Consider the following 13,475-nt stretch of genomic DNA (forward strand, 5'->3'; position numbering starts at 1 on the left):
CCCCGTTGAATGTTGACCGGGGGTCATTTTTCTACGTAGAAATTTGACCCCCTGGTCAATATTCTACTTACAAAAATCACCCACTTTTCTGTAGTTTCTGTAGAAATAATGGCCTGTGGGTCGTTTTTCTCCGTGTGCATTGTAGAAAAATTACCCCATAGAATAATGACCCATTGTCATTTTTTGATGCAAAAACATTCGTTTTGTTAGGAATGTTTTTGTTAGGCGAATGTATAAGGGTAATGTCAAGCTGCCTTATGCTTTGAAGTGTTATTTCTGAAAGCTTTTAGCTAGCTTATATGACGAAATCAAAGCAAATAATACAAACTGTTTAATCACCATTAAAGGAAAACAATATTAAAATGTTCTAGCTAAAGGCTATTGGAGCAAAGATACACGCATTCATAGAAACGTTTATTACATTTTATACAGTAAGTTTTCACAGTAAAAAAAAAAAGGTTTTTTTCTAGCTGGTGTCTGAAAAAAAGTTTCCGTAATTAATTAATTATAAATCTCTTTGATTTTACCCAGGATAAATAAACTGCAAAAATCAAAATAGTTTTATTTTCATAAGTTTAACGTTTTTGATCACTACTTTTAAAACTGGTGCGAAAAAGGACGCTAGCTTAGAAAAATTAGATCTTATAAAAATATTTGGTTTTCTATGAATGAAGTTTCAAACTTCTCATAAAAAACTAGGGATGATTTAATTTGTAAAAATAAGTACGAAATTAAATTGCCTCTGACCCCTGACACCAAGGTAACAAAACGTGGTTAGCTCAGAACTTGTAAAATGTCTTTTGTCGTTTGCTAGTGTCAACAAAACCATAACGAAATGGGGATTGTAGTATAAAACACGATTAACTACAAAAAAAGGAGTAAGCATCTTTCCAAAAATTGGCACATGTAGTATCGTTTTCCCTGTTCTACATGTACGTACATATAATGATTTTAGGAGTTCGTTTACCAATAGAATAAAAAATGTTGGATGATGAAAACGTTGTTACTTTAATGTTATACTTATGCCCCCGTAAACAAAGTTTCCGGGGTATATAGTTTTTTTACCCGTCCGTTTGTCTGTTTGTATATTTTTCCGCATCAATCTTGCCCATATTTTTAGACTGAGTGGGACTATGGCTTTCATATTTCACAGTTGTATTTTTATGAAAAGACCTTTTTTGTGTACTTTAGCATTAAGTTTTGGACGGTACATGCCAGTACTTTATATCGAAGTAATTGCATGATTGACTAATGGAGTTCATTAATTAGCAAAGGTAATTTCTATAAAATCTCAGAAGAAAGGGGATGTAACAGCAACCATTGGTCAGATGTCTGTGGGCTAAAAAGTGTGGAAAAGGGAAGTTTTTTTTTGAATTTACAGATATCTCTGAAGGTTTAACTGTTATTCACTCAGATGTAATTTTTTGCCAGTTTTAGAAGAATTTCTAATATAATTATAAGAATGTTCTCGATGTGTATGATATTTCCTGTATATACATGAAAAAATTTAGTACTTTATATAAGGTAGTTAAAAAGTGTGTATTTTAAAGCAAAATTCATAACCCCGCTCCTTCAACTGGCGTTGAAATTTCATAAATATTATGGATTTTGTTGAAAATTACGCCAGACAATGGGCCAGATAAAATGAAAGGAAGACGTTTGCACTTTGTCAGAATGGATTAAATGTATCAGATTAATGTTTAAGTCGCGTATCAAAAGATTGAGGGGCAATATAAAAACCGTCTATCCCTCTTTGTTCAATAAGGAAGGATTTGGAGATAACGAACAGTATTCAATCTCAACGTCCATTAAACAATAAACAAAATAAGAGCAGAGCAAACACGGACCTCCGAAAGATCAGAAGTGGGATCAGGTGCCATGGAGGAGTGAGCATCCCCTGCCGACCGGTCCCACCCGCCGTGTGCTCGTTGTCATGATCAGGAAATAACGGAAAAAATCCGTCGTCAATTCAGTGTATAAATAATGGACTAACAATTGAAATGAAAAACGTCAGTCAGTATTTGACTCAATGATAAATTGTATTTGCTGACAAGGTCATTGTATCGACCATAGAATTTACGAAATGATGACTTTAAACGAGACTGTTGATATTCTTGTTTCATCAACTTGCTCGTCAATAATTTACCTCGTTTAACAAATTGTTCATACGTAGAGAACGCTCTTGCGTATCGAATCAACTGAGATATATATACTCCGCATGCAGGTGATGAAGGTATATTGCTGCATAAGTAAGGGAAGTTGACGACAGAAAAATTAAAGACATCCCGTTTATCATATAGCTTGGTTGTTAGATTACCATTAGTGTCTTTTTCAAGTAAAATATCCAAGTATGAAGCAGAAGTATCGGACTTTTTGGTATCTTTTATCTCAAGCTCACCAGGATATATCGTATCGACGTAGGAAATTATCATTATTAATTGACAATACGTCGTCGATATATCTAAATGTCGAGTTGAAGGCCACAGCAAGTGTTTTCTTCTTTTCACGCATAAGATTTTGCATAAATTCTTCTTCATATGAATATAAAATTAAGTCTGCTAATAACGGAGCGCATATTGTACCCATGGGACTTCCAACAGATTGTTGGAATACCTGGTCTCCAAAAACCACATAGATATTGTCAATCAGAAACTCAAGTATCTTCTTGATGTCAACTTCAGAGTACTTATGTGTGCAATCAGAATCTGTTTTAACAAAATAATTTTTCAAATGACCAATGACGAGGATTTTTAAGTATCCATATCTGATTTACACCACTTCTTGAATATATAGTTGCACAGTACTCTTGAAGTTTTTCCTTCACTACTGTCAATATTTTAGTGAGAAGTAACGAAAGAGGCTTGGTTGAACATTTACTGGAACCTGCAATTTATCTTTGTTTGTAAGGATTCTTATGAATAATTCAGAAGTGTAAAAAGAATTAGATAGATTTCATGATCAGTAAGTACTAGTCCCTGTCGACAAAGCAGGTAACAACATTGTCTTCGTTTGTAAGGCTCATAATACAAATTGTATTTTAGAAGAACTTGGATTTAATTCTACGAGTGGTAATCCTACTTATACTCATACTTCCCTTTCTGATGAAGAAATTCTTCAAAATCATATGTCAGTTTTGAATATTTTTGATATTCCACAGAGCCAAAATGAATTTGAACTACCCTATATATATTGAATTTCGAAATTTCATAAGAATCCTAACAAAAAGATAAATTGCGGATTCCAGTAAATGTTCAACCATGCCTCTTACATCTCACTGAGATATTGACAGAAATGAAGGAAAAACTTCAAGAGTACTGTGCAACAATATATTCAAGAAGTGGTGTGAATCAGATGTGGATACTAAAAAATTCCAAAGAACTTTTGGACAATTTGAAATCACAAGATTTTACCAAAATCAACAGCTTAAAAACTTACGACTTTTCAACTTTATACACAACCATTCCCCATGATAAATTAAAATCCAGACTTTTTGATATCATTGACAGCTGCTTTTTCAGTAAAAATAGAACTCGTAAATTCTCTTACCTGGTAATTGGTCATTTGCACAATTAACTTATTAAAACACATTCTGATTACACACACAAGTACTCTTAAGTTGACATAAAAAAGATGCTTAAGTTTCTGATCGAAAAAATCTATGTGGTTTTTGGAGACCAGGTCTTCAAACAATCTATTGGAATTCCCAAGGGTACCAATTGCGCTTCGTTATTAGCAGACCTATTTTTGTATTCATATGAAGCAAACTTTGTGCAAGATCTTATGCCTGAAAAGAAGAAAACACTTGCTGTGGCCTTCAACTCGACATTTAGATCTATCGACGACGTATTGTCAATCAACAATGGTGAATTCCATTCCTATGTCAATACGATATATGCTGAAGAGCTTGAGATAAAAGATACCACAGAGTCTGACACATTTGTTTCATACTTGGATATTTTACTTGAAATATACATTAATGGTAATCTAACAACCAAGCTATATGATAAACGTGATGGTTTTAACTTTTCTTTCGTCAACTTCCTTTACTCACGCAGCAATAAACCTTCATCACCTGCATACGAAGTGTATGTATCTCAGTTGATTTGATACGCAAGAGCATGATCTTCGAATGAACCTTTTCTTAAACGAGGTAAATTATTGACAAGCAAGTTGATGAAACAAGAATATTCGTTAAAAGTCATAATTTCGTAAGTTCTATGATCGATACAATGACCTTGTCAGCAAATACAGTTTATCATTAAGTCAAATGCTGACTGACGTTTTTCGTGCTGATTGTTAGTTCATTATTTTACATTGAATTGACGACGAATTTATCCGTTATTTCCAGATCATGACAAGGATTACACAGCGGGTGTGACCTCTCAGCAGGGGATGCTCCTCCTCCATGGCACCTGATCCAACGTCTGATGTTTTGGAGGTTTGTGTTTGCTCTGCTCCTACTTGTCGTAGAATATTGACCTGGGGTCATTTTTCTACGTAGAAAAATGACCCGCAGGTCAATATTCTACGGGGGTCATTTGTCGTCGTTACACCGGCGACAATATGTAACAATGGGCGACAAAATGTGCTAAGAGGGTGGGTACATATTGTCACCAACGACAGTACAGTTGTATGTACAAAACAACAATATGTGCCGTCACAGATGTCCATTTTTGTTACCCTAACTTAATTTATGTTTATGCTCATATATGTAAACATGATCTTATTGTCTTCTGTATCACAATACGACAAGCTAAGCTTACCCAAATAAATTGGATTTCCATACATACACCCCACACTGTTCGAGACACGGCATTGATATTCCCCAGCGTCGTTTGCATTGACTTTGTGTATTAATAGCGAAAATTCCTCAGTGTTTTCTTCACCAAATTTTCCCCCACTACTTGATATTTCGATGTCCTTTTTGTCTTTTGTCCAGACAACGTTTGTTACCTCTGGTGAACCCTCCGAAAGGGAGACTTTGCATAGGAGTTTAACGCTCATATCACGAGTTTTAGTTTCATGATATGTGAACACAGAAGGATAATCTGTAATTGAGACAAAACGAAACACTTTAATTTAGCCATTTAAAATACTTATGGCAAATTTCACTTTGATGATAACAGAAGAGACAAATTGATGAAAAAAGTAAGATGCATCACATTCATCCATTGAAATGGATTTCAAATAAACGATATAATGTGAAATGATTTTACAACTTAAAACGGAGAATATTTTCAAACGATTTAAGTAATGTTATTTTTGTACTTTGGATGTATTACATTAAGCGTATGTGATATTTGAGAGAATGCTCGGCATTGTGTTAGAAGTAATTTTCGATATACTTTTTTCTACACACCTCCAACTAATTCCACAATAACTGCATTGCTTGTAGTAATGCCAATTCCATTTGCGACTTTTAGGCGGTAATATAAATTGTCCCCATAGGATGCATTTCTTATTTCTAGTGTAGGTTTATTCTTATCCGAATTGCTTCCAAAATATGTAACATCATTGATGTCTATGGTCATAAAATTCTCAGGTTTTCCATCTTTACTTCTTTGCCATACTACTTCTTTCAGTGAAGGGCATGATTGTATGCTGGATTCAATCGTGGCACAGCCACCCAAAGGAACTTTCAGTTCTTTGCAAATTTCTACAGATGCGACAGCTAAAAGAAAAATATTCAAATGATTTCGTATAAGGAAGTTGTTCTTTTTATTTCTATCTCTCAGTTAAATATAACACAAAATAAAAAAAAAAGGAAAAAAAAAGGTTTCTCAGAAAACTAACGATCTGTCTATAACTAATGCAAATCATATTCTGAAAATGTATTTTAACCTTCTGAATTACATAAGCAAGAAAATAGGAGTACAGCTTCGCACATTTTTTAAACACACATGCCTTTTAAACAAATTAAAGTCCCATTGTTAAAATGCGATAAGTGGTACTTTAGTTCTTTATTCGCTTGGCTGATAGATTATAACAGTTCCCAAATTTTTTGATGGTTTCTTGTTAAATACAGTGTTTTGTAACTGTCTCTTAAAAGCTGTCATTTGTCTTGCCAAGACAAAGTAACAGTGCAGCTAATGTTACTTCGGTATTTTCTGTACATTAACATGACTCTAAAGCGCAATATGAAAACAGAAGTTCTAATCTGTTTGTCTGCTTTCCTTTTACGGTAGTTTTTCAGAGTTACTTTCTGAAATCTAGTATTATCCAAGATATGTTCCCCACAAGATTCGAAACATAAATGTAAAAGAGTTTTACTTTCAATAATTAAAATTATCTATCTTAAAAGATAAACAATTCTATGTTTTTGCATGATTTCTTTAAGTTTCTATAAGTAGCAATGTCCTTTTCGACCTAACATTTCAATTACACAAAGACGAATATGGTAAATGAGCAAAATACATACTTAGAATCATACCAATCTTTAAAAAGTCAATTTGTAAATTTCAACTAAATAGCATTAAAGAAAGCTATATTTCAATTTGTAAATACCTGTGGAAGAATCATACAGTTGTAACATCATGCCATTTATTGATAAAGTCCTCATTAAAACGGGGACTTTAAAAACTAAATTTTAACCTTAACCTTAAAAATGAGATACTCAATACATATTAGCCTTAAGTCGTCGTTCTGAAGTTCGATAATGTTAAAGTAAGAGAAATGTGACTTTAACATGTGCATAAAACCATGTGAGGTTAAAAAGTGCTCGCATGAACTATATGTATGTATATTCACTACCTAGAACTATTTGCTTCACAACTGATCCCACAGCATTTGAAACTGTACATTTGTATTCACCGGCGTCATTCTCTGATGGAGACAAGATTTCAAGATAATTATCTGTAATTCCACCACCTTTATACTTAGTTGGATCCATCTCTAAACGCTTTTTATCTTTGGTCCACTCTATTTTCTCTATTACTGGAGATGTGTTTTCTATATTATAAAGAATGGTGATATCTATACCTGTGATTGCCTCTTTTATATCCAGATTTGGGGGATCTGAAAGGTAATACTTTTACTTATTTTTCATCTTAATCAAGTTTAACCTTGTAAATTTTTCAATGTTTTCTTTAATCTGTGAAGGAAAAGAAGGCGGATGTCCGAATACTTTTTAATAAAATGATCACAAATTTCATACATGTTTCTGCAGCTTAAGCATTTACAAATTATTGTCAAGTATTCATTATTTGTTAAATATAGAAAGCATTCAACGACATACCTCCTATGACATCCAGACGAAAACTGTTACTTGTTACATAGGAAAGAGTTCCTTTATGTACTGTTGCTATCACGGCCTGATATTCTCCATCATCCTCCATTGAAACCCGGGGTATAACTAGCCTTTTACTGGAACTTCCATCGTATTTCTTTTCACTTATGTCGATTATTTCTGTTATTTTACCCCTGATTCTCTGCCATGTAATTTGCCAGTTATTGTTGACTGGACAATTTTTTGTCACTGCCTCGAAACATGCCTTTTCTCCACAAAGAATTTCTCCATTTCCTTCTACTGTTATAAACGGAGCATCTAAATCGAAAATAATAATAATCATAACTTGATTGCTCTTAAGGTACATCGATACTCTGATAAGAGAGATAAATACACAAATGTCTTTTATTCCTTTATAAATTTGTCAAGTTTAAGTGCTTTTTTGTCAAATTTTGCCCCGCAAGCCATGCTATAATTGTTTTTATTTTATTAAGCATATACATTTCTTTTTGGAAATCACATAAATAGAGTAAATTTTTATATGAGTGAGCAGAGGGTTTATGCACCTTAAATTTAAACACAAAATATGACGAGTATTACACCCCTTACCTTTATTTTCTAATTGTTTCCACAATATCACTATTAATTCCAAGAGATTTTTGTATTTGTTCAAATCATTTTGATAATAACGAATTCGTTTAATAGATGCAATGTCCTCTTTATAATGAACCTTTTTCCCAAGTGACTCCATAAATGTTTGTATTTTGTGAATATGTTTTTCCAAGTTATCCCAGTGTTGTGTGAATTCTTCATCAGATACCTCAGAAGACGTCAAATGAGCATATGCTTCGTTACGGAACTCTTTGAGGTACTCAATAGCATCTTTTATATTTCTCAAGTTTGATTTGGATAATGTTTTCCCTTTTCTTTTACTTGGTTCATGGTTTAGACAAAGATTTCGTATCAGTTTATACAGCAAAGTAACATCAAACTTCTCATAGTCAGTAGCTTTCTCACAAATCTCACGTTGAATTGTTTCTAGTTTGTAATCCCCAGTTGACAGGTCCTGGCATGATTGGATCTTGGTGTAAAGATCATCTATCTTGATCTTGCTTTCAAGAATATCCCTAAAGACAATTCTAATTTCGTCAACACAGGCTATTGCAAGAGTTGTAAAATTCTGTTGGCCTTTTGAAAGAGAATTGGACGCCATACTTCTCTTCAACTTTCTTTAGTATTTTTGTGATTTTTCTGAAAACTAGAAACAAATAAAACCTCAATAAATATAAATATACTGCTAAAAATAAATCATAGAAAAAGGACTACAGGAATAAAGAAATATTTTACAAAATCTAGTCCTAGAAAAAAACCTCCAGAGATATAAAGGATCCAGATATAAAAAAAAAGAAATAGAAAACGAAATTCATATTCTAAAATTTCCCTTCTCTATAATTTTTCTTTTGATTCTTTTTACCATGTATAAGACCTAGAACAATTTACTTCTTGGTAGTATTTATTTAGCCGTAATTAATTCGCTATTAATTGTTTATTGCACTTTACCAGAGTACACCCGTATAACAATGATAGTGCTTTATTCTCTTAAATGTACAGACATACATTGTAGAGAGGAGGTAGGAAAAATATACAAAGAAAAAGAATAAAATACATTTATAATAAACAGTACAAATATCATGTTAAAGTTTAACGTAGAACCTATGTCGTATGACATCATAACTAGTGAATGTGTTTAGCATATGCTAGATCCATTATGACGTCATAATTAATTCAATGTCACTTTTTCCCGTACTTAACAGCTTCAATAGAAATGGTAGAAAATATACCGGTATTCACAGAATTCAATTTAAAATTATGCCGAAATAATCTTAATTCAATTTTTTTTGTTATAATGCATAATGAAATATGTTTTTTGAATTAGAGAAACCTGTAGGCACCTTTCAATTAATAGATTTCGACCTTTATTAAGTTTACAAATCCAAGGCCATCTTTTGCAATGAAATAACAATGTATATACAACTTACTGTAATAATGTAAATGGTATGTGCATGTTACTATTCTGAATGAATGCAAAAATTCTAAAAAAAATCTTCAGTTGCCAATTAAATAGTTGTACTATGTTGATGAAATGTGTCTAAGTCAAAGATGTACGTGTTGTAGATCGTTTATACATTTTGTGATATCTATCATGAAATGATGTGCATTTCTTTTCATAATTATATGTTACTTATTCATATTCTTGGAGTTTGATTACAATTGATTACACATTTACACTTTTTCTATTATATATGATCTTTTTAAATTAAATGTACAATTTTTGATAAACATTTTTAATCTGAAAGTAACCCCAAATAGTCATTTAATAATTAAATCCCGTGTAAGTGCAAAAAGGTCAAGAATATTAGGATCGGTAAATTACCTATCTCTCATTAATTAGAGGGGAAAGGTATATATTTTAATCACTTTTTGCAATCATTTGGGTATGTTCTTTATCATATTAAAAATTGAAAACATTGTGACAAAGACGTCTGAAAAATATTTACAAATGTAGGGTGGAAAATTGACTGAAAATAAATAGAGTTCATTCGCCTATAGTTTTTAAAAAGTGGACTTATCTTTTATGTCAATTGAATAAAAGAGAATTTATTCTCGGGAAATATTGTTTGATACTGTTCAATTAATAAACAATAAAAACAACGATGTTTAAGGAAAGAATTATTTGATTTTTTTTTCTTTTTTGCATGACAAGTACCCCTAAAAATGACTGAAATTGTGAAGTTGTAATATGTTATCATTCCATGTTTAACTGGCTGCACTATATTTAATAACAAGGAAACATGTCATGAGCTTTTGACTGATTGATAAGCGGGTGCTAATTTATCATTATGAAAAGTTTGAAAATCTTGTGACAAAGACTTCTCCGACATAGGCTCTACCTTAAGTCAATTATTTCCATCAATGCTTTGTTTACAATCAATAATTTACATATTTTTTTCAATACTGAACAGTTTCTCGTAAAAAGTTGCTTAAATTTCTCTATATTTGGTCTGCATATGAGACAGTTTGATATATATTTTAACCTATAGCTAACCTTTTTAATATCTTTTTGTGTGCATCCAAAAACATAATAAAATTCATCACCAATCTAAAAAGATCACATAAAGTACAAATCCTTTATTCTCTAGGAAGAAAATTCCATCTCACTGTTTCAAAAGGGAGTTTAAAGTTGTTACATCTAAAATTAACTAAAAAAATGAAGTAAAATGTATTACCATTTATTCCAAGAGTCACTTCTCATGCAGCAAAATACCTTCATCACCTGCATGCAAAGTTTATATAGCTCAATTGAATATTTGCAATTCTTTTTTTTTTTTTAGCAAGTTCCGGAATTGTCTGTTTATAATGTTAGAACGAAGATCCCATCTGAGAATAATCTTACTATACTATGAGTTCTAAATAAATTTGAAGTCTTTTGGTTTACATTACAAACTTCAATAGAATTTCGGGTTAAAACGTTAAGTGAGATTCTAGGCTTTTAAGGTTACATTATTTAAAACATTCTTCACACAGAAGGAAGAACTATTGACCATCAGTTGATTGAAACAAAAAAAATTCTAATAAGATATGTTTCAGTTATTTGAACTTTTTCATCGCTTAGAACTTAGAAGTGCAGAAACCATATAGAGATATGTTAACAAGATATCGTCCCGCTCTGTGATTTGGTCACGCTCTGACCCCCTAATAAGTTCGTACAGAATTGAACATTTTTTCTCTTCAATAGGTTCATGAAACATATGGAAATAACAAACAGTATTCAAGATCAAAAGTCTATAAAACAATACAAAATAGGAGCAGTGCTTTTTTAAATTTTTTTTTTCATTTTTGATAAACATTTATTTCTATTTTAAACTATGTTCGATACATGTACCGTGAGCTTCATAATTTTCATTTTCCAATATGTACAAGTTTTTGCATATCTTTGATAACGTGACAATAATAAAATGCTTTTTTTTTCTAATAACCTTGTAAAAACATAAACTTAAAGCAAAAATGAATTTTTTATATATGAAAACCTCAATTCTGTGAATGTATTAAATTAAGCTTTCTTATAAAATGTGTATTTTAACGTGCTACTTATGTTCTGACATTAGCAGTATAACAATTCCTTCCTTATAATCGCACGGTGAAATAATGTGTCATACATCTTATTTCTACTCTGTATACTGAAATTTTGAGATTATGAACTGTATCTAACAAGAACATTGATGAAATCCGACAATTAAAGGAAAATAAATTGAAGATTCAACTCAATATCCAAGCCAGCTCTTAGGGTCGGTACACACGATTAGGCTTGCCTTATAAGTCATGGGATTTTAGTTAGCCTTACAGTGTGTATATTAATTCTGCAAAAAAAAAAAAAAAAAAAAAATTCCAATTAAAAGAAAATATTGTATTTATTTATATCAGAACACTTTGACACATACACATGGCTTCATACAATATTGGGATCAACTCACATTTATCTGTAAAATCTAATGATAAACCTGAGTAACCTGGTGACCTAGATACTTGTTAGACCAAATTTAATACCCTATTGAGCTATCCAGCAACCTATTGAAGACTTTACCGGTATTTCGTAATTCACTGTAATATACGTTTTTTTTCTCGAGATTTATAAGTCTGACTTAGGAATAGAGCACTGCTCTATTTATTCAGGACTTAGCTGACGTTTATTTCTCAACCAATGAAAATCATTTACCCTAAGTTCAATGTATATTTATTAGACCAAACACATGGGAAGACAAAGGGAATACGAATATTCGAATAAGATAATATCAATATTCGCAAATGCTTCTGTTATGAAACTGCCTCCTCTTTATTAACAACAAGAAGTGTGAATTCACTACTCGGTAAAATTATTTCAAAGTATATCAATCCCTTTTACTATTTATTCGTGAAATAAAAAATTTTTCTCAATAAGAGAGATATCTCTCTAGCTAAGATAGATATCTCTTGTGCTAAAAGAGATATCTCTTTGACAAAAAGAGATATCTTTACCTTAGATTGATATCTCTTTAAACAAAAGAGATATCTTTATAAGCTAGAGAGATATCTCTTTAAGCGAGAGAGATATCTCTTAAAGTTAGAGAGATATCTCTTTGTCAAGGTTAAAAGAGATATCCCTCTTAGTAAGAGTGATATCTATTAAGATTTTCAAAAAGAGATATCTTTAATAGCTAAAGAAATATTTCTTTTAATGAAAGAGATATCTCTTTTCCAGTGATGCTTAAAATAGAATAATTAATTCTCCACTTTACAACGAAAGCGAAACAGGAAGTGAAGGTTTTGGAATAATTTCGATGTTATAAGAAAAAAAGACTGCATGAGCAAGCAATAACCCAGAATAATATATGTACTGTGTAGACAAAAATGCTATAAATCCCTAACTTGAAACAACAAATACTAATGGCAACTTGGTTGATAAAAATGCTAAAAGTTTATTATTCAGGAAAACGAAAGTAAGCATATATATAACAGGTCTGGACGATTTCTAAATATGGAAGTCAAGAATGATAACTGAAAGTTGCTATAAATGTACATCAAGTACACGTAATCATTTTTCTGTCCAATCAGACAACAGCATTTTTATACACCCCAAAACATATTTTAACAGAACAAAGCGATAACACGTGCTTATGTTTTTTTTTTCTCAAAAAGATTTTTTTAACAAAAAATCTGTAGAAGTGAGATGAAAACTTTTGAAGAATAAGGTATTCCCCACATTTTTACCGTGAACAACCTTGACATTTTTATCTCCGTAAAGAAAAAAAAATAATGCACGATAGAATGTAATCGTTTACAGAGGTATAGATCGCACCAGCAAGTTTTTATCAAGTTCAATTATAACATTTTATACCAGAATATATTATATGATGGTAAATATTATTTTGCTTAGCCGTCCAATTTTCATCGATAATGCTTAACTTCCATGTGTATAGATCAACTCACACAAGTGTTTATCGTATGGAGTATACACATATAGTTTTGCATTATCACGGGTTTCATGGGCGCCGAATATACTTAGCTATGCAGACTTTGAATGGGCATTAGGAAAGGCGTTTGACGTGGAGAAAAGAGAATCCTGTAATTATACATGAATGCGTTTTATCCCAATATCTTACCTCGCATACATTGTATCAGAAAGTCCATGGATTACTAGTATTTTGTAATAAAC

At 31.7% G+C, this 13,475-nt stretch overlaps 1 protein-coding gene across 1 annotated transcript; it reads right to left on the reverse strand.

Annotated features, from left to right (window-relative positions):
* Positions 1 to 4,686: 4,686 nt before the first annotated feature.
* LOC134253690 (titin-like) lies at positions 4,687 to 8,438 on the reverse strand. Its single transcript, XM_062736274.1, has 5 exons — positions 7,835 to 8,438; positions 7,235 to 7,543; positions 6,751 to 7,014; positions 5,360 to 5,671; positions 4,687 to 5,048 (listed from the first exon to the last, which is right to left on the reverse strand). The coding sequence occupies exons 1-5, from the start codon at positions 8,436 to 8,438 to the stop codon at positions 4,687 to 4,689; spliced, it is 1,851 nt and encodes a 616-aa protein (XP_062592258.1).
* Between the last annotated feature and the right edge of the window lie 5,037 nt (positions 8,439 to 13,475).

The sequence above is a fragment of the Saccostrea cucullata genome, unplaced genomic scaffold, assembly GCF_032062105.1.
Source record: "Saccostrea cucullata isolate Sc308-1 unplaced genomic scaffold, CSIRO_AGI_Scuc_v1 ctg1474, whole genome shotgun sequence".
Taxonomy (NCBI): Eukaryota; Metazoa; Mollusca; class Bivalvia; order Ostreida; family Ostreidae; genus Saccostrea; species Saccostrea cuccullata.